Source organism: Marmota monax, unplaced genomic scaffold (assembly GCF_021218885.2).
Source record: "Marmota monax isolate L192 unplaced genomic scaffold, Marmota_monax_Labrador192_F-V1.1 WCK01_AAM20220418_F8-fsc00023, whole genome shotgun sequence".
Classification (NCBI taxonomy): Eukaryota; Metazoa; Chordata; class Mammalia; order Rodentia; family Sciuridae; genus Marmota; species Marmota monax.
The window spans coordinates 18,170,385-18,197,253 of NW_026692907.1; the positions used below are offsets into that span (position 1 = coordinate 18,170,385).

The 26,869-nt window shown below is 35.7% G+C and overlaps 1 protein-coding gene across 1 annotated transcript in view; it reads right to left on the bottom strand.

Annotated features, from left to right (window-relative positions):
- Lrrc40 (leucine rich repeat containing 40) overlaps positions 1-26,869 on the bottom strand; it is a 71,308-nt gene that overhangs the window by 43,538 nt on the left and 901 nt on the right. Inside the window, exons 2-6 of the mRNA XM_046450954.2 lie at positions 17,842-18,023; positions 16,703-16,776; positions 13,549-13,678; positions 2,262-2,385; positions 14-156 (exon numbers count right to left, since the gene is read on the bottom strand). Coding sequence (XP_046306910.1) covers positions 14-156; positions 2,262-2,385; positions 13,549-13,678; positions 16,703-16,776; positions 17,842-18,023 — 653 coding nt within the window. The remainder of the gene's footprint in view (positions 1-13; positions 157-2,261; positions 2,386-13,548; positions 13,679-16,702; positions 16,777-17,841; positions 18,024-26,869) is intronic.

Genomic DNA, 26,869 nt, shown 5'->3' on the forward strand with positions numbered 1-26,869 from the left:
TACTAAATAGTACCTTCAATAGTCTACATGAAGGAAATTCTGGTAGAAAACGCAATTTATTCCTCCGCAAATAAAGCAATTCTAGCGATTCCATGCCAGCCAATTCAGGAGGTATAGTTTCCAAGAGATTTGAATTACAATCCAAATGCTTTAATCCTGCAATATATATTCAGTGAAAATAAAATGTACTTTAAAAAGAAAAAAAATTGGTGTATGATTATATAGAATTTCAAAGAATGAGTAATAAATCTCTGCAAGTACTTATGAACATATGATAATGTATACTGGGGCAATAATCAAGAATACTTAAATATTCTTGAACTAAATAAATGTAAACTAAGTTTCTCTTTACATTTAATTAAAATTAAGACCTAATGATGTTAAAATTAGTATCTTTGTAATGCAGTTAAAAAACAAAGTTCTCTAGTACTCTATTGATTTAAAATATATAAATCATATACAATTATTATTGCATATATTATGTACCCTTAAAAAGAAAAGGCTATAATTAAAGACATTTAACATATATGCACATTGACTGAATGAATGGACATCAAGTAACTCTAGCTAATAGTGTCTTAGGTAAGTAAATTTTCTGCTAAAAAGACTTGGATTTTTATGTACTCCCTTCCATTCTTCCATTCATCCATACTGCTTGCTACTCCTTCCCACTCCCATCTTCTTTTCTATTTTTTTTTAATTATATGCTTCTCCTAACACCTCTGCTAACATTCTTGACAAGAGTATTTACTACAGTTTAAAAGAATATCTTTTTTAAAAAAATATTTTTCTTTAGTTGTACATGGACAAAATTACTTTATTTTACTTATTTATTTTTATCTGCTGAAGATGGAACCCAGTGCCATACACATGCTAGGGGAGCACTCTACCACTGAGTCACAACCACAGTCCATCAAAAGAATATCTTTACTTGCAGGATCTCTCTTTCAGCTCCTGGATCCTCCTTTCTTAAAGGCAATCAGAAAAACAAAATTGAAAAAGAAGTAAAGGTTTTAATAAGATTCAATAGGCATGGGCTGGAGTTGTAGCTCAGTGGTAGAGCGTTTGCTAGCATGCATGAGGCACTGGATTCAATCCTCACTACCACATAAAAAATAAATAAAAGATATTGTGTTCATCTATAACTAAAAAAATTAAAAAAAGAAAAAAGATTCAATAGGCTTACTCCATATTAGATTCTTCCACTTACCAGGGCCAACATCTATTCTCCTACCTCTCTAACAGACTGATTATGCAGTATGCATTCACAACTTATTTTCCTGCAGTTTGAGCCTGTTGATTTTTAAATAATTCAAGGCTATATCGATATGTTGCCTTAGATTGCATATTTTCAAGTATATGAAGATGCTAACTGGTTTCAAAGCAAATGAAACAGTACTACTTTCAACTAATAAAATTTATATATTATTTTACTAGAATACTGAGAAAAGAATGTTGCTGTCTGATCCACTCAAATACAATAAATTTTTAAAGTAAAAAATTTGTTTTAAAGAATAATTTTTAGAAATGTTTGCATCTAGGAGCACTAATTGAAAGAATACAAGCAGTAGGGATAAAGCAAGAGGATTTCAGACCTGCTTCTAAAATTTACAACATAATTTCTTCATCAAGGGTTATCAATCTTTAAACTGTAAAAAAAAAAAAAAAAAAATTACCTGATTTAACTTACAGAACTGTAAACTAAATGATGTGATGTCAAAATAATTTGAACAAAAGCATTGTAAAATTTCATGACACCATACATATGAAGAAATTATTCTTAGAATCCATTTATTTATAGTTAAATAACAATTAAATGTCCTAAAACTATACAGGGTATATATTTATATAACTATATAGCTATATTAACTAACTATATATTTATATCTAGTTATAACTACATATTATTTATGTCGTTATACATATATAGTTATAACTATAAACTGCATAAAGACTATAACTATAGTTAAAACTATATGAAGAGATAGCATAGCTGAACAAATGAAGAGATAGCATAGCTGAAAACCTTAATCAATTTCTCAATTACTTTTTAATATGCCTAAATATCTTTTGATGTTAATTCTTTAGAAATTTGTCAGATAATAATGGTCTGGAGAAAATGTGACTAAGTATTGCTTGCATTTACTATCATAAAATTATTATTTACTTCTCTATAATTATGTTACAAATTATTTTTCCAAAGGCAAGTTACATCAACTTCAAACTTATGTAGTTTTTTAAATATTTTAAAAATGATTTACTTTTCATTTTGCTTATTTCCGCTGGCAAACTCTTCAGTTGGTTACTGGAAAGATTGAGTCGTATCAGACTAGACAGAGAAGAAAAACTAACAGGAACAGTTGAAAGACGATTGCTTGAAAGATCCTTTAAAAAGAAAGAATGAATGAATAAGTGAGGTAACAGGAAAGTACATAAATAGCCCTAAATGGAGTTTCAGAAACTGGGGGAAATGCAAGAAAAAAGACTACTTTAGAGGTGACTGATTTTGTAACCTTAACACAATTTCCCAGATTATCATTCACTTCAATGTTTTCAAATATCTATAGACCCACAATGTATTCATCAAGATAGCAGATAGAAATTAGAATGAATTCTTTTTTCTTTCTTCTTTCCACATATTTTTATTGGTGCATTATAGTTGTACATAATTATGGAATTTGTTGTTATATATTTACACGTGCACAAAATAAAACAATGTAATTTGGTGACTATCAATCCCTAGCAGTTTTCCCTAGAATAAATTCTTACTTTAAAAATATTTAACATAGGAGATAGGAAGATGGCAGTGAGGGGAGTGCATTGCCCCCGTGTGCTGCTTCACTGTGTGGGAGTATGACCAGTCAGGACGGCTAAAGGCTATCTTGTTAGGAATTTCCAGCAATAGTGGGGTGCTCCGGAACCTGGAGGAAGGATTTCCATCTCACGAGGATCGGCTACGGGGACTCAAACGCGAGAGATTTGTCACACGGAGGGTAACACTGCTTATTCAGCAAATCGCCCCGCGGCCAGAGTCTGCAGCGCACACTGGGAAACGAGGAGGAGATAGTGGTGCAGGGATACAGCGCTGCAGTTTCTGCCAGCCGTGCAAGCACCGTACTCAGTGCTGAATTCTGGGTTCGAGATGGGGGAAGGAAGCAGTCCATTTCGGTTCTCCACACCGGTCAGACCAGAGAGGAGGCCAGCGGCCACCATCTTGGAGAGCTGACGTCACCATCCCTGTTTTCGACTGACCGCAGCTCATTCAGCCATAGAACAGGTAATTTCAGGCTGCCATTCGCCTGCGGCTTGCAGACAGATTACTCAGGCTCAGTGCCTGAGTGCTTCTTGGAGCCTGCTCTTATCAGAGCATACACCGAGCACGGAGCGGCCGAGTTCCGGCTCCCAGAACTGCTCTGGCCCAGGGCTAAGGAGCCCGCGGAAACTGCTTCTCGGTCCGGATCCTGATGAGGGCCGGTCAGGACTCACCCGTTGCTTTGGTTACCCAGCAAAGGGAACGAAATGCTGCCATTCGCATAGGATACCAACATGGCAGAGATCTGATGTCATCAGAAAGCGGCGGAGGAGAGAACTTCATCAATACCAGCGGCGACAGAAACAGTTGGTCTCCTGGTAGGGAGGGTGAGGCACAGACACCCGAGTCTCTCTCGATTTGTCTTTGAGCCAGAGGAGAGGAGCCGGGCCGCCGCCCGCGCCCGGAGCAGGCCCAGGGGCTCACCGGCGTGGTGATCGTGGTGATCGCGTGACCACATTTGGAGAGGGGGCGGAGCGGGGCCACCACCCCCGCCAGCAAGGTGAGCAGACCCGCGACCCAGTGGTACACGGGCGTGGTAGGAGGGGCAGGGCAGAGCCACAGCCCGAGCCTGCAAGGTAAGCAGACCTGCGACAGACCTGCGGGTCAGGCCCAGCGGCCTGCCAGCGTGGTACACACGTCACCCCAACTGGAGTAGGGGCACAGCAGAGCCTTCACCCGCACCCGGATCAGGCCCCGCCGGTGTGGTGGTCACGTGACCCCAATTGGAGTGGGGGCAGGGCAGAGCCGCCGCCCGCGCCTGCAAGATAGGCAGACCTGCGACAGACCGGCGGATCAGGCCCAGGAGCCTGCCAGCGTGGTACACACATCACCCCAATTGGAGTAGGGGCAGAGCAGAATCGCCGCCCGTGCCAGGAACAGGCCCAGCGACCTGCCGGAGTGGTAGTCACGACACCCCAATTGGAGTAGGGGCAGAGCAGAGCCGCCACCTGTGCCTGAAAGGTGGGCAGACCTGCGATCGACCAGCGGGACAGGCCCAGTGGTCTGCCGGTGCAACAGACATGTCACCCCATTTGGAGTAGGGGCAGACCAGAGCCGCCGCCCATGCCTGCAGGGTAGGCAGACCTGCAACCGACCGGCGGATCAGGCCCGGTGGCCTGCCGGCGTGGTACACTCGTCACCCCAATTGGAGTAGGGGCAGAGCAGATCCTTCTCCCACGGCCGGATCAGGCCCTGCCGGTGTGGTGGCAACGTGACCCTAATTGGAGTGAGGGCGGAGCGGAACCGCCACCCGTGCCCGCAGGGTGAGCAGACCTGTGACCAACCTGCAGATCAGGCCCAGGGGTCCGCAGGCGTGGTAGGAGGGGCAGGGCAGATCCGCCGCCCGCGCCTCCAAGGTAGGCAGACCTGCAACAGACCGGCGGATCAGGCCCAGGAGCCTGCCGTTGTGGTACACACACCACCCTAATTGGAGTAGGGGCAGAGCAGAGTCGCCGCCCGTGCCAGGAACAGGCCCAGCGTCCTGCAGGCGGGGTAGTCACGACACCCCAATTGGAGTAGGGGCAGAGCAGAGCCTCCACCCGTGCCCGAAAGGTGGGCAGATCTGCGACCGACCAGCGGGACAGGCCCAGTGGCCTGCCGGTACGACAGACACGTCACCCCATTTGGAGTAGGGGCAGAGTAGAGCCGCCACCCGCGCCTGCAGGGTAGGCAAACCTGCAACCGACCGGCGGATCAGGCCCGGTGGCCTGCCGGCGTGGTACACTAGTCACCCCAATTGGAGTAGGGGCAGAACAGAGCCGCCGCCAGCGCCCAGAACAGGCCCAGTGACCTGCCGGCGTGGTAGCCACGACACCCCAATTGGAATAAGGAGAGAGCAGAGCCGCTGCCCGCGCCTGCAGGAAAGATACGCAAGCAGTATGAAAAGACAAGGAAAGAAAGGACCACAAGCAATGCAGGTCAACGCAACTTTAGAAGAGGTAACAGCTGCAGCAGATGGAATGTCAGATAAAGAATTCAGGATATACATGCTTCAGACGATCTGGAGTATCAAGGAAGACATTAAACAGCAAAATAAGACAATGAAAGATCACTTTGACAATGAATTACGCAAACAAATCCAGGAAGCAAAGGATCAACTATACAGGGAGATAGAGGTTATAAAAAACAAACAAACAGAAATCCTAGAAATGCAGGAAGCAATAAACCAACTTAAAAACTCAATGGAGAATACTACCAGCAGAGTAGAACACTTAGAAGATAGAACATCAGACAATGAAGACAAAGTATTTCAACTGGAAAAGAACATAGACAGCTCAGCAAGACTGTTAAGAAACCATGAGCAGAACATCCAAGAAATATGGGATAACATTAAGAGACCAAACTTAAGAGTCATTGGGATACAGGAAGGTACAGAACTCCAAACCAAAGGAATGAGCAATCTATTCAATGAAATAATACGAGAAAACTTCCCAGACTTGAAAAATGAGACAGAATCCCAAATCCTAGAAGCCTACAGGACGCTGAATGTGCAAAATCATAAGAGATCCACACATAGACACATTATAATGAAGATGCCCAACATACAGAATAAGGAGAGAATTTTAAAAGCTACAAGAGAAAGGAAGCAGATTACATTTAGGGGTAAGCCAATCAGGATAACAGCTGATCTTTCAACACAGACTCTGAAAGCTAGAAGATCCTGGAATAACTTATTTGAAACACTGAAAGAAAACGGGTTCCAACCAAGAATTGTGTATCCAGCAAAATTAAGCTTCAGGATGGAAGATGAAATTAAAACCTTCCACGATAAACAAAAGTTTAAAGAATTTGCAGCTAGACAACCATCTCTTCAAAACATCCTCGCCAAAACATTACAGGAAGAGGAAATGGAAAATAACAATGAAAACCAACAGTGGGAGGTAGGACAGTAAAGGGGGGGGGAAGATAATCAAAGAGGAAAACAAACCATGTTTAGTAACAGAAATAAACAAATATGGCTGGAAGAACAACCCATATCTCAATAATAACCCTAAATGTTAATGGCTTAAACTCACCAATTAAGAGACATAGGCTAGTAGAATGGATCACAAAACAAGACCCAACAATATGCTGCCTACAGGAGACGCATTTGATAGGAAAAGACATACATAGGCTGAAGGTGAAAGGTTGGGAAAAATCATATCACTCATATGGACTTCGGAAACAAGCAGGAGTGTCCATACTCATATCAAATAAAATAGATTTCAAGCCAAAGTTAATCAAAAGGGATAAAGAGGGACACTACATACTGCTTAAGGGAACCATACACCAACAAGACATAACAATCATAAATATTTATGCCCCAAACAATGGTGCAGCTATGTTTGTCAAACAAACTCTTCTCAAGTTCAAGAGTCTAATAGACCACCATACCATAATCATGGGAGACTTCAACACACCTCTCTCGCCACTGGACAGATCTTCCAAACAAAAGTTGAATAAGGAAACTATAGAACTCAACAACACTATTAATAACCTAGACCTAATTGACATATATAGAGTATACCACCCAACATCAAGCAGTTACACTTTTTTCTCAGCAGCACATGGATCCTTCTCAAAAACAGATCATATATTATGTCACAGGGCAACTCTTACACAATATGAAGGAGTAGAGATAATACCATGCATCTTATCTGATCATAATGGAATGAAACTGAAAATCAACGATAAAAGAAGGAAGGAAAAAGCATACATCACTTGGAGAATGAACAATAGGTTACTCAATGATCAATGGGTTATAGAAGACATCAAGGAGGAAATTAAAAAATTCTTACAGATAAATGAAAACACAGACACAACATATCGGAATCTATGGGACACATTGAAAGCAGTTGTAAGAGGAAAATTCATTGCTTGGAGTTCATTCCTTAAAAAAAGAAAAAACCAAAAAATAAATGATCTCATACTTCATCTCAAAATCCTTGAAAAAGAAGAGCAAAACAGCAGCAAAAGAAGTAGAAGGCAAGAAATAATTAAAATCAGAGCTGAAATTAATGATATCGAAACAAAAGAAACAATTGAAAAAGTTGACAAAACTAAAAGTTGGTTCTTTGAAAAAATAAACAAAATCAACAGACCCTTAGCGATGCTAGCGAAGAGAAGAAGAGAGAGAACTCAAATTACTAGCATACGGGATGAAAAACGCAATATCACAACAGACACTTCAGAAATACAGAAGATAATCAAAAACTATTTTGAATCCTTATACTCCAATAAATTAGAAGATAGTGAAGGCATAGATAAATTTCTTAAGTCATATGATCTGCCCAGATTGAGTCAGGAGGATATAGAAAACCTAAACAGACCAATATCAATTGAGGAAATAGAAGAAACCATGAAAAGACTACCAACTAAGAAAAGCCCAGGACCGGATGGGTATACAGCAGAGTTTTACAAAACCTTTAAAGAGGAACTAATACCAATAGTTTTCAAGCTACTTCAGGAAATAGAAAAACAGGGAGAACTTCCAAATTCATTCTATGAGGCCAACATCACCCTGATACCTAAACCAGACAAAGACACTTCAAAGAAAGAAAACTACAGACCAATATCTCTAATGAACCTAGATGCAAAAATCCTCAATAAAATTCTGGCGAATCGGATACAAAAACATATCAAAAAAATTGTGCACCATGATCAAGTGGGATTCATCCCTGGGATGCAAGGCTGGTTCAATATACGGAAATCAATAAATGTTATTCACCACATCAATAGACTTAAAAATAAGAACCATATGATCATCTCGATAGATGAGGAAAAAGCATTCGACAAAGTACAGCATCCCTTTATGTTCAAAACTCTAGAAAAACTAGGGACAACAGGAACATACCTCAATATTGTAAAAGCAATCTATGCTAAGCCTCAGGCTAGCATCATTCTGAATGGAGAAAAACTGAAGGCATTCCCTCTAAAATCTGGAACAAGACAGGGATGCCCTCTCTCTCCACTTCTGTTCAACATAGTTCTCGAAACACTGGCCAGAGCAATTAGACAGATGAAAGAAATTAAAGGCATAAAAATAGGAAAAGAAGAACTTAAATTATCACTATTTGCAGATGATATGATTCTATACCTAGCAGACCCAAAAGGCTCTACAAAGAAACTATTAGAGCTAATAAATGAATTCAGCAAACTGGCAGGATATAAAATCAACACACATAAATCAAAGGCATTCCTGTATATCAGCGACAAATCCTCTGAAATGGAAATGAGGACAACCACTCCATTCAAAATATCTTCAAAAAAAATAAAATACTTGGGAATCAACCTAACAAAAGAGGTGAAAGATTTATACAATGAAAACTACAGAACCCTAAAGAGAGAAATAGAAGATCTTAGAAGATGGAAAAATATACCCTGTTCATGGATAGGCAGAACTAACATCATCAAAATGGCGATATTACCAAAAGTTCTCTATAGGTTTAATGCAATGCCAATCAAAATCCCAACAGCATTTCTTGTAGAAATAGAGAAAGCAATCATGAAATTCATATGGAAAAATAAAAGACACAGAATAGCAAAAACAATGCTAAGCAGGAAGTGTGAATCAGGCGGTATAGCGATACCAGACTTCAAACTATACTACAGAGCAATAGTAACAAAAACAGCATGGTACTGGTACCAAAACAGGCGGGTGGACCAATGGTACAGAATAGAGGACACTGAAACCAATCCACAAAACTACAACTACCTTATATTTGATAAAGGGGCTAAAAGCATGCAATGGAGGAAGGATAGCATCTTCAACAAATGTGCTGGGAAAACTGGAAATCCATATGCAACAAAATGAAACTGAATCCCTTTCTCTCGCCATGCACAAAAGTGAATTCAAAATGGATCAAGGAGCTTGATATCAAATCAGAGACACGCCGTCTGATAGAAGAAAAAGTTGGCTACGATCTACATTCGGTGGGGTCGGGCTCCAAATTCCTCAATAGGACACCCATAGCACAAAAGTTAATAACTAGAATCAACAAATGGGACTTACTCAAACTAAAAAGTTTTTTCTCAGCAAAAGAAACAATAAGAGAGGTAAATAGGGAGCCTGCACCCTGGGAACAAATCTTTACTCCTCACACTTCAGATAGAGCCCAAATATCCAGAGTATACAAAGAACTCAAAAAATTAGACAATAAGAAAACAAACAACCCAATCAACAAATGGGCCAAGGACCTGAACAGACACTTCTCAGAGGAGGACATACAGTCAATCAACAAGTACATGAAAAAATGCTCACCATCTCTAGCTCTCAGAGAAATGCAAATCAAAACCACCCTATGATAACATCTCACTCCAGTAAGATTGGCAGCCATTATGAAGTCAAACAACAACAAGTGCTGGCGAGGATGTGGGGAAAAGGGTACACTTGTACATTGTTGGTGGGACTGCAAATTGGTGCAGCCAATTTGGAAAGCAGTATGGAGATTTCTTGGAAAGCTGGGAATGGAGCCACCATTTGACCCAGCTATTCCCCTTCTCGGTCTATTCCCTAAAGACCTAAAAAGAGCATGCTACAGGGACACTGCTACATCGATGTTCATAGCAGCACAATTCACAATAGCAAGACTGTGGAACCAACCTAGATGCCCTTCAATAGACGAATGGATAAAAAAAATGTGGCATTTATACACAATGGAGTATTACTCTGCATTAAAAAATGACAAAATCATAGAATTTGCAGGGAAATGGATGGCATTAGAGCAGATTATGCTAAGTGAAGCTAGCCAATCCCTAAAAAACAAATGCCAAATGTCTTCTTTGATATAAGGAGAGTAACTAAGATCAGAGTAGGGACGAAGAGCAGGAGAAGAAGATTAACATTAAACAGGGATGAGAGGTGGGAGGGAAAGGGAGAGAGAAGGGAAATTGCATGGAAATGGAAGGAGACCCTCAGGGTTATACAAAAGTACGTACAAGAGGAAGTGAGGCGAAAGGGAAAAATAATGCAAGGAGTAGAAATGAATGACAGTAGAGGGGGTAGAGAGAGAAGAGGGGAGGGGAGGGGAGGGGAGGGGAGGGGGGATAGTAGAGGATAGGAAAGGCAGCAGAACACAACAGACACTAGTATGGCAATATGTAAATCAATGGATGTGTAACTGATGTGATTCTGCAATCTGTATATGGGGTAAAAATGGGAGTTCATAACCCACTTGAATCAAAGTGTGAAATATGATGTATCAAGAAATTTGTAATGTTTTGAACAACCAACAATAAAAAATTAAAAAAAAATATTTAACATAAAGGTTACTATTAAAACTAAGGCACAATATATCATGTTATGTTTGCAATGCATAAATGTCTTTTGTCCTTCTATTGAATGAATTAGGTACATTATTGGTAACCCATAATAACAAATGAAAGACATCTTTGCAAGATAGAAAAGTTCCTGAAAGAAAGAAAAACAAAGTGGAAAAAGTGGTCATTTCAATTTCTGACAAAAAATATATTCTCTTGGTTCTGCTGACTTCGGAAGTTTACATTGCCAAGATAGAAGTCTTTACTTTTGATGCATTCGAGCTAGCTTAATTTATCTCTATACTTCAATGTTTCTTTAAATTTTGAAGTTTCTCTTTTTTCTTTAAATGAGAGAACTATTTTTAAAACATCCTTTAAAAAACAATGTTATAAATCAGGTAGTTCTTATAACACTTGAATTAAGTGTAAAATGTTCCATTTTCTATCAGCAAAATGTTAGGTAGGGTCAATGGTAAGAATGAATAAGAAAAAAATGACTTAAAATAGCTATGAAGATTTTCAATAAGTCAAATATTAAACAACTGTATTCTGTAACTGAATAAATTGAGAGATAGAAAACAGTAAAAAGCTGAATCAGCTCATTTTTACAAAAATTTACTAATATAACACTATAATAATCTACAACATATAACAATATAATCTACAACTCTAATTCTCAAATAAAAATCAAGGAATTGCTTGCTAATAATATTATATTTTATTGAAAGTTTCAGAAATTAAATAGAATGGGATTAGGATTAGAACCTGGAATAAAAAGAGTAGTTTAAAAAAAAAAAAACTAGGGAAATAATGAATTAAAATCTATAGTTAGAATTATGCCAATATGAATTTTTGAGTTTTTACAAATGTTTCATAACTATACAAATGTTAACATTAGGACAAGCTGGTTAAAGGGCATATATTTACAACTATAATAAATCTAACAGTTTTCTAAAATGAAAAACTTAAAAAATAATTGCTGACAAATTAATTCAAAAATTCTCAAAACATTTTTTTGGGGGGGGAGTACCAGGGATTGAAATCAGGGGCAGTTGACCACTGAGCCACATCCCCAGCCCTATTTTGTATTTTATTTAGAGACAAGGTCTCACGAGTTGCTTAGCACCTTGATACTGCTGATGCTGGCTTTGAACTCACAATCCTCCTGCCTCAGCCTCCCTAGCCAATGGGATTACAGGTGTGTGTCACCAAGCCCAGCGATTCTGAAAGCATTTTAAAAAACCCCAATCATTCTAATAAAAATCCCTTCTAAATTCTAAATGGAATTACTAATAAAATTAAGTATTTAATTACTGTAGCAAGATATAAAACATAAGTATGGCCATATATAAACTAATCCATATTTATGCCAAGTTATTCCGTTCCTTCTAAATTCTACAACGTATTACTGATAAAATAAAACATTAAATTATTGTAGTTGGTAAAGGCATAAAACATAAGTATACTATTTATACACTAATCCATATTTATGCCAGTATTATTTCAACAAATATTTATTTAGTGCCATTGGGCTAAGCAGTTTTTATAATGTTAATATTAGTAATTTAAATGGTCACAGGTATTTCTCATTTTAATCTGTTTTAATATGTTGTTTTCCATATTCATGATTTATTTGACACTAAGTCCTTAAGAACACAATTATCAAAGGAAAATTTTATTATGCAAATGACTGAGAACCCATAAAGCAGAACTAGGAAACTTCATTTATTATAAAGTTTCTTGCCAGCTTTTAACTCTAATGTATGCTTTTTAAATATCAACTACTTTTAATATTTATAAAATTTTAAAAAATTTATAAGAAAATCTGATAGTCCCCTTCTCTCATTCATTTTATCTACATATGCCTTTTTATTCTGTAATCTAATTTCCAATCTGACCAGACTGAACAACAACAAAATGTTGAAAGAATAGCTTGGACATGTATATTTTTGTTTTCAAACACTAGAGCAATTGAGGAGAGTATCAAGGAGGTTGTACTTACAGAATAAATAGAAGTAAAAGGATTAATTTCTACTTTAGTGAGAAAGTTTAAGGTTAACATGACACAAATGAACTGTTGGAAACATGTAAAAGGGAAAAGAACCAAAATGCAATAGGAAATAACTATTTAGAATACATAACATATATGAGAACCTCTCATTTGATGTGACTAAATTCTTTAAGATGGAATACTTTACAGTAGAGTCTTATTCCTTTGGTGGTAAACTGCAGAAAAAGGGATGCACTTTCTCAGTTTCTTAATATATTAAGGGATAGAACTATTTAGCTTGCCATATGTAAAACACGAAGCAAAGTTCTTATTGTTTTTATTATTAATAATATGATTAAAATACTATTTCTTTTGCTTTATCATTATCTCTATTAAGGATAAGTAAAACGTAAAATAAAAGTTTTAGTAGGAAATATGGCCATTTTGGAAAATAGAGAGGAAAAGGCATGTTTTGAAGGGATTATCTAGATACTCACAGGGCTGGGCCATAGGTAACATAAAGAACAAAAACAGTATTGGGGGCGGTTTGAGGTTGTGGCTTAGTGGTAGAGCACTAGCCTAATACGTGTGAGGCACTGGTTTCGATCCTCAGCACCACATAAAAGTAAATAAATAAAGGTATTGTGTCCATCTACAATAAAAAATACATTAAAGCAACAACAACAACAAAAAAAGCAGTATAGGGATAGAAGAAAATTGATATATGCTAAAGACAACTTCCTTCTAAGATATAAGTCTCTGAATAGTCACCTTCTTTGCTTTTTTCCAAACTCTAGTCCTGAGTTATAACTTGAAGTTGATTTAATAACATAGGAAAAACAAGTTCACAATTATTGATTTAGCAATTTAATTGAAATACACAATTTCTGATAACCTAATCATAAAATCAGCCATCCAGGTCCCACAATTTCAATCATATCACATTTCTCAGTCTGATGAAAAAATCCCACCAGCCACAATAGTACAAAATCAGAAAATCACAACTTACTAAATCTTCTAAATTGGAAAGTTGTTCAAATCCCTCTGGTATGCAAGTTAGTTCATTATGCTGGAGGTACAGGCCTTTCAGGTTTTTTAGATTTGTAATTTCTTCAGGGAGCATTTTCAGTTTGTTATGGCTATTGATTGATAAAATAAATGCTGAATAATTTAGTAAACAACACAATAGATATTTATCAAAGACATTCTTGCTAATCAACTATGTGAACCTGTTAGAAAAATAAGACATGGTTATTAATTTTAAGTACTTATCAAAATTCACTTTCCAAAAATATATACTCATTAAAATAACAGTAATCTAAAGTAACCAAATTAGAATCTTAAAGAAATAAAGTTTCTAAATAAACATATAATCAGTGAACTTCTAATTTCTTGCTTATAGTCAACTTAATTTTACATGTATCATGAAAGGACTTATTGTACTCTTAATTGCCTAGCATGTGTGAGGCACTGGGTTATTGTACTCTTACTTTTTGTACTTATTGTAACTTTTTATACTGTATCTGACTTGTGTACATTTACCCACACCCTACAGAAGAGTTATATTTTATATGGAGGTAAGGTTGTAAACATAGCATTCAAGACAAAAATATCTAGTTCTGTTTGAGGGCCTGACATGTCAATTCCACTCTGAACTTTTCAGTTGTACCCTTCTCTAGAGATACTCAGTTTACTGATTTAGGAGAAGTCCCACATCACTGAGGATGATATGTTCCCTGGTTATTAAGAGAGAAATGAAGAGATTCCCAAATTTATCACAACTTCATTATTCACTTATGAATTCTACTCTACTATCATGACACAGTTACTTCATGCACTAACAGGGGGAAATAGAAATATGAGGGGCTGTATAATAACCTTAAATTACATTAAAAAAAAAAAAAACTAGCTACAACAAAAAAGCCAAAACGAGCCATTCGTTCTTGTTTTCTAAAATAAGAACGAGTAAGACTATTAAAAGTTGGTTATTATTCTAGGTTATGTAGCTGAAGTCTGGGTATATTTGATAAAGATTGAGATGGGAAAAGATGTAATTCTAGCTATATATTTCCTCCATCTTGAAATTCATATACTTAACATTTTCGAATCTAAAGCTGACCGCCCCCCAAGCTTAATACTCCTCACTCTTGTCCTTGCAAGCTCTGTCTATACTTTTGACTTATAAGAGGAAGATCCTCTGATGCATATCTAAACAATTAGCACCTTTTCAAGTGTAGATAGTTGTTTTTTTATTTTTTAGTTGCTGATAGACCTTTATTTGTTTATATGTGGTGCTGAGAATCGAACCCAGTGCCTCACACATGCCAGGCAAGTGCGTTACCACTGATCCACAGCCCATCAGGTGTAGATAGTTTTTCTGATTTATGGTAATTTCAAGTTTTTCACCAAATGAGGACTGTTATTTTAGGGACTGTTTCCCTCAAACCAGTTAACTTACCACTAGAAAACAGAACTGACTATACTGTGTTAAATAGATCTATAACCATATCTGTTTTATAACCAGTTTTTCAAACTACGTTTTAAAGAACCTTTTGTTTCTTTTCCTAAATGAAATCTCCCCTAACTTCTTTCTCTTAATCTATGTCTATATAACAGACAGGGCAAAGATATTCTTTCTTATAAATCTGGGTGTTAATTGGGAGGAAGCATTTAGAGCCTCAGCCACCTAGCATCCTATCTGCCAATGACAGTACCAGAAACATGCATGGAACACAAGGGGTCCTTGGAAAAGTTTAAAAACTGCTAATATTAAAAACCCTGAGGGCTGGAGATTTAGCTTAGTGGTAGAGAACTTGCCTAGCATGTGTGAGGCATGTGTGAGTTTGATCTCAGGCACCACACACACACACACAAAACAACCAGAAAATTCTTCAGCATTAATAAAGGAATTGATTAATAAATAACTCTTCTTTATTGTCTAGATACTTTCTAGAATATAGAGGTAATTTGTTGGAGCCCGTGTATGAATTATGGGCTTGTTTGAGCCATAACAAGGCAGGGAGGTTGCTTTCCTTGGAGCTCCTAAGTGAAATTCCCTGTTAGATAACGCCAGATTATGCTGATGCCCTGCCTTAGCTAACAGCCCTAGGTTCAAAAGCAGCTGCCCCTGAGGTACAGGAGGTGGGCCTAACCTGCTAACATCCAGAGGAATTGTTTCTACTATCTTCTTCCTGTTTCTTCAGGAAGTTCTTTACTCGGAATCCCAGTGGTGTTCCCATTCATTTAAATGACTTCATTTTGGGGAGTTAGACCCAGTCTCCATCAAAGTTGGTCCTAATTGAATTCTGCTCTTTTACTTATTTTCATGTTTGGTCTTATTTCTTAAATTTCTCATACTTTTAATATTTCTAATTTGACTCACTGCCCTAACTTGGGGAAAGTGAGTAAACTTCATATGGGTCGTGATAGTAATTTAAAACTTGATATGACCTGAATCTTTTTATATTATCTCATAAACATAAAACACTTTCTTTTTTTGGTAATGGGGACTGAATCCAGGGCTTTGCACATGCTAGGTAAGAAGTCAAAAACATTTATTTTAAATCAACTGGCCTTAAATTCATAAAACCAGAAAACATGTAGGGAATTCTAAAACCAAACACAAAGACAAATGCTCTGCTGAGAGCAGAGGGGCTAATCTATAGTCCTAGCTACATGGGGCTAAGTCAGGATAATTGCTTGAGCACAGCTGTTCTGGGACCACCTGGAGAATATAGCAAAACCCATCTTTTTAAAAAGGACAACTAATTAAGAATTAAAAGTAAAGGGCTGGGTCTGTGGCTCAGAGGCAGAGCGCTTGACTAGCATGCGTGAGGCACTTGGTTCGATCCTCAGCACCACAAAATAAAATAAAGGCATTGTGTCCACCTATAACTAAAAAATAAATATTAAAAAAAGAAATTAAAATTCTTATTCAACTACTTTCTAAGATAACACAAAGGTTTTTTTGTTTGTTTGTTTTTTGTTTTTTTTTTTGGTGCTGGGTACTGAACCCAGGGCCTCATGGATGTTACGCACAGGTTCTACCTCAGAGCTATGCCCCAGCCTCATGATATTTTCTAATGTTAGAAAATAATTTTAAAGAATACTAAATCTATACCATTATAATTGCAACATTAGAAATAAATAAGCTTAAATTTTACCTGACATTAAGCTTCTGAAGATTTTCAAGTTCTCTTAGAGCAGAAGGAAGTGATGTTAGCTGATTATCATGTATCTAAAATCATTAAAAGGAAGTCAGTATTCTTATTCTTATAATTAACAACACATGAGCTTGGAATTATACAAAATTATTCACTAATAATCCCTGTTCTTCTAATTCAATGACATGACACCTATTTGTAATTTGTTCTGAGTGTAGAAGAGGAAAAGGGGTTTAAAACTGACCCAACTACTGCTCAGAAATCATGAAGTAATAAGTTATTGATTTTAAATATTACCAAAATAAAACAAAAAAGCTTCACCTCATGGATTGGAGTTTTAATGTCATGTACAGGTGAAGAAATTATTTACGTCAACATATACAAAAATTACATAAGGGAGAGAAGAACTTCTCTCATGTTCTCACAGAAACATACTGTTTTTAAGGGAGAAAGTATCTTGGAGTAGGCCAATTCAATCATTTCACAAATAAACACACACAAAAAAAAAAAACTTCTCTAGAAATTTCACTATTTACATTCAATCTTTTTCACACATGAATTACAGGACTTTTGATGTTGCTATGTAAACCAGAAGTTTATATACTTTAAAGTAACTATTAATGCTCCAATTTACCATGACATAGTGACTAGAGACTAAAAACTGAATACCTTAATAAAAATCATAAAAATTTGAGTTTAATAGTTTAAGTCAGTGAGATTGAAAGTGAATTACAAAAAAAAAAAAAACCCTTAAGTACTACACTTGTTTTAATGTCTAGAGTCATAGTGATGATAAAATATAACAATAAGAAAAAAAGATGAGTAGAAGCAACAATACTGATTGTACGTGTTAACACAGAGAATTCTAATAATTAAAAACAGTAGTATCTTTCCTCATTGATAGATATGGAAACTAAAGCACAAATAGGCAACTTTCCCAAAGTCACTGGCTGTTAAGTGGGAAAGTCAGAATTAAAACCTTATGTTTTATACCCTTAACCATTATGCAATGCATGACATAATAATGTTATTTTTCCTTTGACTGTATCAACTTAACATGAAGAGTTTTCTGCTTATCAAAGCCTAAATTTAGCTTTGGAGTTTCTTCAACCAACAACACATAATTATATTCAACTTACATCAAGAACAGTCAATGCAGGTAAGAGTCTAAGGTCATCTGTCAGTGACTGAAGTTTATTGTTTGATATGATTAGTTTGGTCAAATCTGTCTGTTCCCACCATCGTTCAGCAGAACTGAAGGAAAGATTCTGATTAGCTTCTTCAGGGATATCCACATTTATTCTCCAAACACACTGAGGCACTATTTCCACCACCACCATAAAGAAAAAAAAAAAGATATTAGATATTAAATGATATACTTTGGTAATAACCACTCAATTTATCTACTAAGAAACAATTTCAGAAACAAAAATTTTCCAATAAGTCAAATAGCAATAAATTACAGCTACAGCAAAAGCTGATTTCATTCAAAAACAGACTAGATACATTAGATCTCACTTTTAATTTTATTCACTTACACACTAGGTGTACTCTGTATAACACTTTTTGATAAATATATAAAATATAGTCTACTATCATGCTAACAAAGTTACAGAAAAGGCTTGGAAATCAGCATTTGTATTTACAAATTATTAATTATATTTATAATATCAAAACTTTTGTAATAGAAGTGTATACCGAGTCTCAGAAAGGTCTAACAGTACTTGTAGTGATAATAATAGCTAACGAAAATATCAGGCAATCTTCTAACAAACCAATGCATTTAAACCTTGTAACACGTTTGGGGGTGTAGCTTACTGGTAAGGCATTACCTGTCATCACATGAGGCCCTGGGTTTGACCCCAGCACCACAAAACAACCAAAATACCCAGTCACAACTCTGTGAGATAGGTGCTATTACCATTCCTATTTTATAGATGAGAAAAATGGGGCAAAGAGGAAAATGTACAATTCACTCAGGGTTCCACAGCTGGTATTAGATGTGATTTTAACCTTGGTAGGACTGTTGTATCTTTTCTAATCGTACTTAGGAGAAATACTGGACTCTGCTAGCAACTCTGTTTTGCTAGATATAAAATTATGTTTCTTTTTCCAGCATATAAAACTTGTGTCATTCTACAGCAACAAGTGATAATTCCTATAACACAGCAAATGAGACTATATAAGTTAAACAGGGCCATACTATCACTTGAAGTTCCAGATAGTAGCTTATGGTAATGAAGTAGCAAAACTAATGTTATAATAATATAGCCAAATTACTTTAAAGAGAGTTCTTCATTCCTTAACAAAAGTAGGACTACATACATGTTGATGTAGATCTTTGAACTAATATTAATCAAGGCATTCACTGGTTATGCCCTGATTTAACTGATGATCAAAATCATTAGAGATTTAAAAGAAAGGTGCAATCACAGTTTCAAGTTTAAAACCATGAAGTATAATTCAGAGGGTTAATCTGATACAATGGTGTTATGAGGCATCTACATGTACACTAGAATAAATAATAACATCCCTCTCTTACTCCTTCTCTTGGATTAGGTACTCTCTGCTTCTATATTCTTCTTAAGCAAATGTGAGTGATGTAGAATATAAATCCACTTCTGTTTCTGTTTTGTGGGTGGATGATTATTTTAAAAGCAAAGTAAAATAAAAAAACCTTTACTATTCCCAATAGCATTGAGAACAAAAGCGTCATAAAATTTGTGAAAACTATTATTTTGATACATAAATTTAGATGATTCTATGGGAATGAGAAACAGATCAACCAGCAAAAAGCACATAGACTAATAGACATTATCCTATTGCCCATTAGTGGGTACAATTTCTTTCTCTGGTGCTGTCTTTTTTTTTTTTTTGGTACCAGAGATTGAACCCAGGGTTCAACCACTGAGCAATATCCAGAGCCCTTTTTATTTCTTATTTTGAGACAATCTCACTAAGTTGCAGAGGACCTCGCTAAACTGCTGAGGCTGGCTCTGAACTTGTGATCCTCCTGCCTAAGCCTCCCAAGTATCAGGGATTATGGGTGTGCACCACCACATCTGGCTAGTATGTACTGTTTCTAATTTTTTGTGTAATAATTAAAAATAAATTCAATTTAAAAAAGAAAAAATGGAGACAACAAATTAGACTTTATCAAAATTAAAAGCTTATTTTTCTAAAGATACTATTAAGAAAATTAGGCTTGCCATAAACAGAAAATATTACATAGATGTTGGTATAGATAGATATCTATGGACTTGGACTTGTATTCCAAATATATAGTCTTGTAAGTCAAAAAAAAAGAAAATTTGAACAAACTTAACCAAAGATACACAAATGACTATGAAGCAGTAGAAATGATGATCATCATTACTTAAGAAAATACAAATTAAAATTGCAAGAAGATACTCTAACATAGACAAAAGAATGCATAATATTAACAAGACTGACAATACAAATTACTAGTAATGATGTGGAGCAACTGGATCTCTCATATGTCTAGTACAAAACTGTTTGGTGAGCTTTTATAAGGTTAAATGTTTACTTATTATTATTGTCCAGCAATTCCATTCTCAGGCATACAGTCCACAGAAATAATATAGGTCTACTGAAAGACTTATAAATGAAAGCTTATGGAAGTATTATTAATAGCCCAAACCAGAAAAAAATGCAATGTCTATAAACAGGTAAATAAACAAATTGAATTATATGCACACAATGGACTCTTATTCAACAATAAAAAGAAACTACTGATATAAACAACATTGAAGAAGCTTAGAAACAATTATCCTAAGTAAAAGAAGCCTTAAACAAAAAAATTTGCAATTTTATGATTCCATTTACAAGAAATTTGAAGAGGCAAAATTAATTTACATTGACAAAAAGCACATCAACAGTTTTATGGAGCAAACAATGGGGATGGACTGACAAAGGGACATAGGAAACTTTTCAAGAAGTGAGAAATGCTCATATCTTTATAAAAATTTATTAGTGCATTATAGTAATACATAATTGGAATTTATTTTGATATAACTGTACAAGTATAGAATATAATTTACTCCAACTCAGTCCCTAGTACTTTCCCTTTAGCCCCCTCACTCCCACTGTTCTTTCCTCTACTCTACCTGTCTTTCTTCTACTTCAGTTTGTTTTTGAAAGGGCATTATACACATACATAAAGGTTCAACTCACTGTGGTCTACTCATATATGTACAAAGGATAGTTCAGTCAGTTTCATTCCACTATTCCTCCCCTTTTCTGTCCCTCCTCCTGACCAAACAATCTCCTTCCTCTACTTCACTGATCCTTCTTTTATTCTCATGAGAGCCCTCCTTTTATTCTTTATTTTTGTCTAGCTTCCACGTGTGAGAAAAAACATTTGACCCTGACTTCGTTATATGCGTTATTGCACTTAGCATGTTGTTGTCCATTTCCATCCACTTATCAGCAAATGCCATTATTTCATTCCTCTTTATGACTCTTCTATCCTTCGATGTGCAGAAGTTTTTTAATTTTATGCCATCCAAATTATTGATTCTTGATTATATTTCTGGTGCTTTAGAAGTCTTGTTAAAAAAAGTCGGTGCCTGTGCCTATATGTTGGAATGTCAGGCCTATGTTTTCTTCTAGCAATAGCAGATTTTCTGGTCTAATTCATATCTACTTTGAGTTGATGATTGTGCAGGGTGAAAGACATATGTAGACAAATGGCTATCCAGTTTTCCCAGGACCATTTGAGGTCTGGTATTGCTCTTCTTTCTCAGGATTGCTTTGGCTATTCTGGGTCTCTTATTCTTCCAAAGGAATTTTAGAATGCAATTTTAAAACTAAAATTTTCTAGTTCTGTGAAGAATGCCATTGCTATTTTAATGGGGATTGCACTGAATCTGTAAAATGCTTTTATACAGTCATTTTGATATTTAATCTACCTAACCAAGAACATGGTAGATCTTCCCATCTTCTAAAGTTTTCTTCAACTTCTTTCTTCAGTGTTCTACAGTTTTAATTGTAGAGACTTTTCACATCCTTGGTTAGATATATTTTCAATTATTCTCTTTTATTTGTATTTCTTTTTGAGAGTATTATCAATGGTATAGTTTCCTTAGGTTCCTTCTCAGCAGTGATTATTTATATATACTGATCTTGTATCATTCTACTTTGTTGAAATTTTTAACGACTCTAAAGTCTTCTGGTGGAATTTTTTTAAGTCTTTTAGATATAGGATCATATCAACTAACAGATAATTTGACTTCCTTTCCTATGTTTCCCTTTAATTTCATTCTCTTGCCTGGTTGCTCTGGCTAGATTTTAAAGGACTGTGTGAAATAGCAGTGGTGGGAACGGACATTCCTGTCTTGTTCCTGTTTTCAGAGGAAAAACTTTCAGTTTTTCTCCATTCAGTATGATGGCAGCTTTGGGTTTGTTGTACAGAGAGAGAGCCTTTACAACACTGAGGTAAATTCCTTCTATCCCTAGTTTCTTTAGCATTTTAAACATGAATGAGTGCTGAGGTTTGTTTTTTCTGCACCTAATGAGATAATCATGTGATTCTTGTCCTTAACTCTACGTATATGGTGAGTTACATTTATTGATTTGTGTATGCTAAATCAACCCTACATTGATATCTATTTTTTGAATGTAGTAAGTCAATGCTATAAATGTTCCTCCTAGAACTGCCTCTATTTGATTTTGTTATGTTGTACCTGTATTCTCATTTGTTTCTAAGGATTTTTTATTTCTCCCTGATTTTGCTGTGATCCATTCCTCTTTCAAAAGTGTATTACTAACCAGTTGCTGTTGTGCATGCCTGTAATCCCAGTGGCTTGGGAAGCTGAGGCAAAAGGATAGCAAGTTTAAAGCCAGCCTCAGCAATTCATTTGTTATCTAACTCCATGTGTTTCCCATCTACTCAAAATAACATTAAAATGCAAGTGAGTAAGTCTAACAAAAGAAAGATACGTTTAAGTTTGGACTAATTTATTACACAGTGTTTGGCACTGAAAACTGGAGATAAACGACTTAAGAGGTGAGTCAATCAAGTTTAGAACAACTGTGTTAAGGAATTAAGAAACAGAAATGGGACCTTTTTAATTAACTATCTAGTTCCTTGTCTCATAATTCAAACTCCCTTGGATTTCAGTAAAAAAATTAAATGTTCTCTTTCAACTTCTGAACATATAGGCATTTTTTCTTGTTTTCATTAAGAAATGTATAGGATTTGCTTTTTTTTTTTTTTTTGACAACATACTCACCTGGAAGTAGTTTTTTTTTTTTTTCCTGAAATGAAAATGATCAGTTTTTATTAGTTATTTAGAATATCACAATGGGTTCCATTAAGCAAGCAATAGCTAAAACTCAGATTCAGTCTAAATAGTAATGCAGAGCATGGTTTATAAAAATTTAAGATGGTTACTGAAAGCCTAAAGAAATGGTTTATTTTATACTTTTTATCTGTTCTAACTGTATACTGAATAAAATAAATCATTATTACCCTAAAACAGTATGTTTTTTGAAGCTTAGGATCACTAGACCTAGTTACTTAATTGTACAAGTGAAAACTAATCCTCTGTTCTCTTCAAGGTAAGGAAGAAAAGCCTTACAACAATATTTCCCTTTCAAATAATATGGTTTCCAAAGTAAATTACTTTGTTTAATAAATTATCTGCCTACCAATTTTCCTTTCAGTTCAAGTAGTTTCCATTAGAATTTGCACATTCTTTTTTCTCAAACTGTGGCACATTTTCATTTTCCTTAGTGTTAGATGAAACACTTAAAAACATTTCTACACTATTGTTCTGCCATGATTATGCAACCAGAAAGCAACAATCCATATTTTCTTTATCACTTGGTCCTCATTTTATCTAGCTCAGTGAAAAAAAGAGCTGCACTATTTACACTGAAACAAAGAGATGATATATTCTGCTGCTGTTCATAAAAACAGCTGTCACCACGGATATTTTTACTGTTTCTGTAGTTCACCCTTTGTAGAATGTCTCATAATTTAAGTCATATCTGTATCTAGCCTTTTTAGATTGCCTTTTCTCCTCTTATATTTCCCCCTAAGAAATATGCTTCTCCAGATCCTCTGATAACTTGATAGCTCATTTCTTTTTATTGCCAAATAATATTCCATCATATGGATGTACCATTTTGTTTATACACTCACCTTCTGAAAGATATTTCAGTTGCTTCAATTTGGAGCAATTAAGAATAAATGAGCTATAAGTATTCATGTTCAGATTTTTGTGAGGATGTAAGTGTTCAACTCAATTTACATAAAAACTTAGAAGCATGATCACTGGATCATATAAGACTATGTTTAGCCTTATAAGAAATTGTCGAACTGTCTTCCAAAGTGACACTACCATTTATCTTTCCACAAGCAAATGAATGAAAGCTCCTTTTGCTCCATACCAGCATTTGGTATTATCAGGTTTTTGGATTTTAGTCATGTTACTAGATTCATTATGTTATATGCTGTTTCCCAGTGATGAATAAAGTTGAATATAGATGTGCTATTTATAAGCACATCTGCCATATATATCTTCTTTGGTTAGGGGTCTTTTCAGAACTTTGGCCCATTTTTAAATTGGGTTGTTACTTTTCTTCATGTGGAGCATATTTGTCTTTTTATGTCACTTGTTTCTGCTACCTAATTGATGGTTCCATGAGTAAGTAATATAGAAGTAGCCAGTAGCCTGTTGGTTATGGTTCTTAAAAGTGTTCTGGAAAGAAGTTTCGGTAATGTTTTTTGATATAACTAAAACAATTGTAGATGGTGGTTTTTTTCCAATAAATTTTTCCCTTGAACCAGTCTGCACACTGCTATACTTTTAATAAATATTTTTAAAAGTCTTCTCATGCTGGACCTGGTGGCACACACCTGTAATCCCAGCAGCTGCAGAGGCTGAGGCAGGAGGATTGCAAGTTTGAAGCCAGCCTCAGCAATTTATCTAGTGTCTCAAAATAAAAAATACAGAGGCTGCGGCTCACCGGTAGCATACTTGCCTGGTATGTGTGAAGTATTGGGTTCAATTCTCAGCACCACATAAATAAAATAAAGGTCTATCAACAACTAAAAAAAAAAGGAGGAGGGGCTTAGCGGTTAAGCACCCCTAAATTCTCGCTGGCAGTACAAAAAAAAGTCTTCTTATTATCTTTATTTGTGCCTCCAAATATTATTACTTTGAATTATGAATTATATTCAAAAGATATTTTGAAACATGTCTTCTTTCAGATTGCTTTCCACAAATATACAAGATATTTCATGTGAAATATAACATGTGAAAATGTTATGTATGATATGTGAAGGGATACAATTATGCATTTAAATAGTATGTTATTTATCAACTATTTATGTTTCTTCCAGATATTGTGCTAGGTACTAAATAAATAAAATAAAAATTAATGATACCTTCACATAATTCCTTTTCTCATAAGCCTTTTAACATAAGATTCATTATTATTTATTGGGGGAAGGTAGGTAAGGAATAAATGTGTACAGCACAAGGGATTTTTGTGGCAGTGAAACTATTCTGCATGACAGTATAATGGTAAATACATGATATGAACTTGTCAAAACCCATAAAATGATACAACACTAACAGCGAATCCTAATGTAAATTATAAACTTCAGTTAATAATAATAATGGCTCATTAATTATTAAAAATGTACCTGATGTAATGCAAGATGTTATTAAAAGAAAAAATGTAAGCGGTGAGGGGGAGGAGGTAAAAGAGAACACAATGTACAACATGCTCAATTTTCTATAAACCTAAAATAGTTATCAAAGAATGTACAAGTATAACTGTTTGGGGAAAAGGCAACACTTTGTTATTATTGTTGTTAAAGAATAAGATGCTGAAAAGAGATGGGAACCACAAAGTAGACGGTTGGGGGCAAGATTCTGAAAATCTTTTGAGTGTTATGCTGAGAATATTATATTGCACCTTGTGAGCTATGAAATGTTATTAAAATGTTTTGTGAGATATGGTAAAATCTGTGTTGGGAAGGTAACTCTTGTAATGACATTAAGAGAGTGAGGTTTAAAGTGAGAAACCCAGGATATCAGGCCATACCATAACAGAAATGCTCAATTTTATTTTATGTAGCAGGCATTTTAACTATGTTACTTATATAAACCTTAGTTAAGTCTTATTATTTCATTATAAGTGAAAAACTAAGGAACATCTCCAAGTTATATGAGCTAAGAAATGGAGATAACGAGGGTTATCCCCAAAAGGAATACAAATAGTACAGAATTATAGTGATTTGAATATCAAAGTTTAGAGTGATAAGACATGAAACTGAAATCTAAAACCAGTTAGGGAAAGATCTTCCTTATTATGGTAACAGGAAACCCTTTTTCATATATAAGCTACAAATACCACAAGCCTTTCCTATGAAATATTATATATTCACTCACTGAACACAACAGTTACTGTGTCAAGTTCAGTTTATACAACAGTCCTGATCCATATCAGCATGAACCTAAGAGTCAAAATTTTCTACCTAAAAGTTCAACACACTAAATCACATGGATCTAGTCAATAAACACATTCCAAAACATCACTTAGTTCTGGAGAATATTCACTCATTTACTTATAGTGGCCACAAATAGATCCTACAATACAGCAAACACTATTTTGGGAGCTAGGGACACAACAATGAACAAAGGGAAGGTACCTGACGGTGTGGAATTAGCAGTCTAAACTAATGGGCAAGGTAGGCAATAATTAAATGATATAAGTCCTTATAGTGATTCTATTTAAAAAATTAAACAGGGGAGACAACAGTGTGTTACCAGTGGTAATTATGGTGGTTTGGAAGGGCCTCTTGGAAGTGAGCTCTGAGCAAAAATCCTAAAGGAAGCAAGAGAGTCAAAAAAGAAAATGTTCGACTTTGGAAAAAACAAATATATATGGGAAAAGGAGGCAAGGGAGGGAGAGGGAGAGTGACTGGGTTGGGTGGGGAGAAAAAAGCTTATCTGTAGTTTCAAAGTGTTTATGCCCCATCTATAAAAATTCTTATAAATAAAGCAGGGATTTTATGCCATATACCCTTTCACTTATTCATCAAAGTATCTGTTTGCCTGGTTTACATTATTCACGGAACAATAAGTTAATATTCATTAGAAGGAAAATGGAAGGTTTTAATTGCAGTGT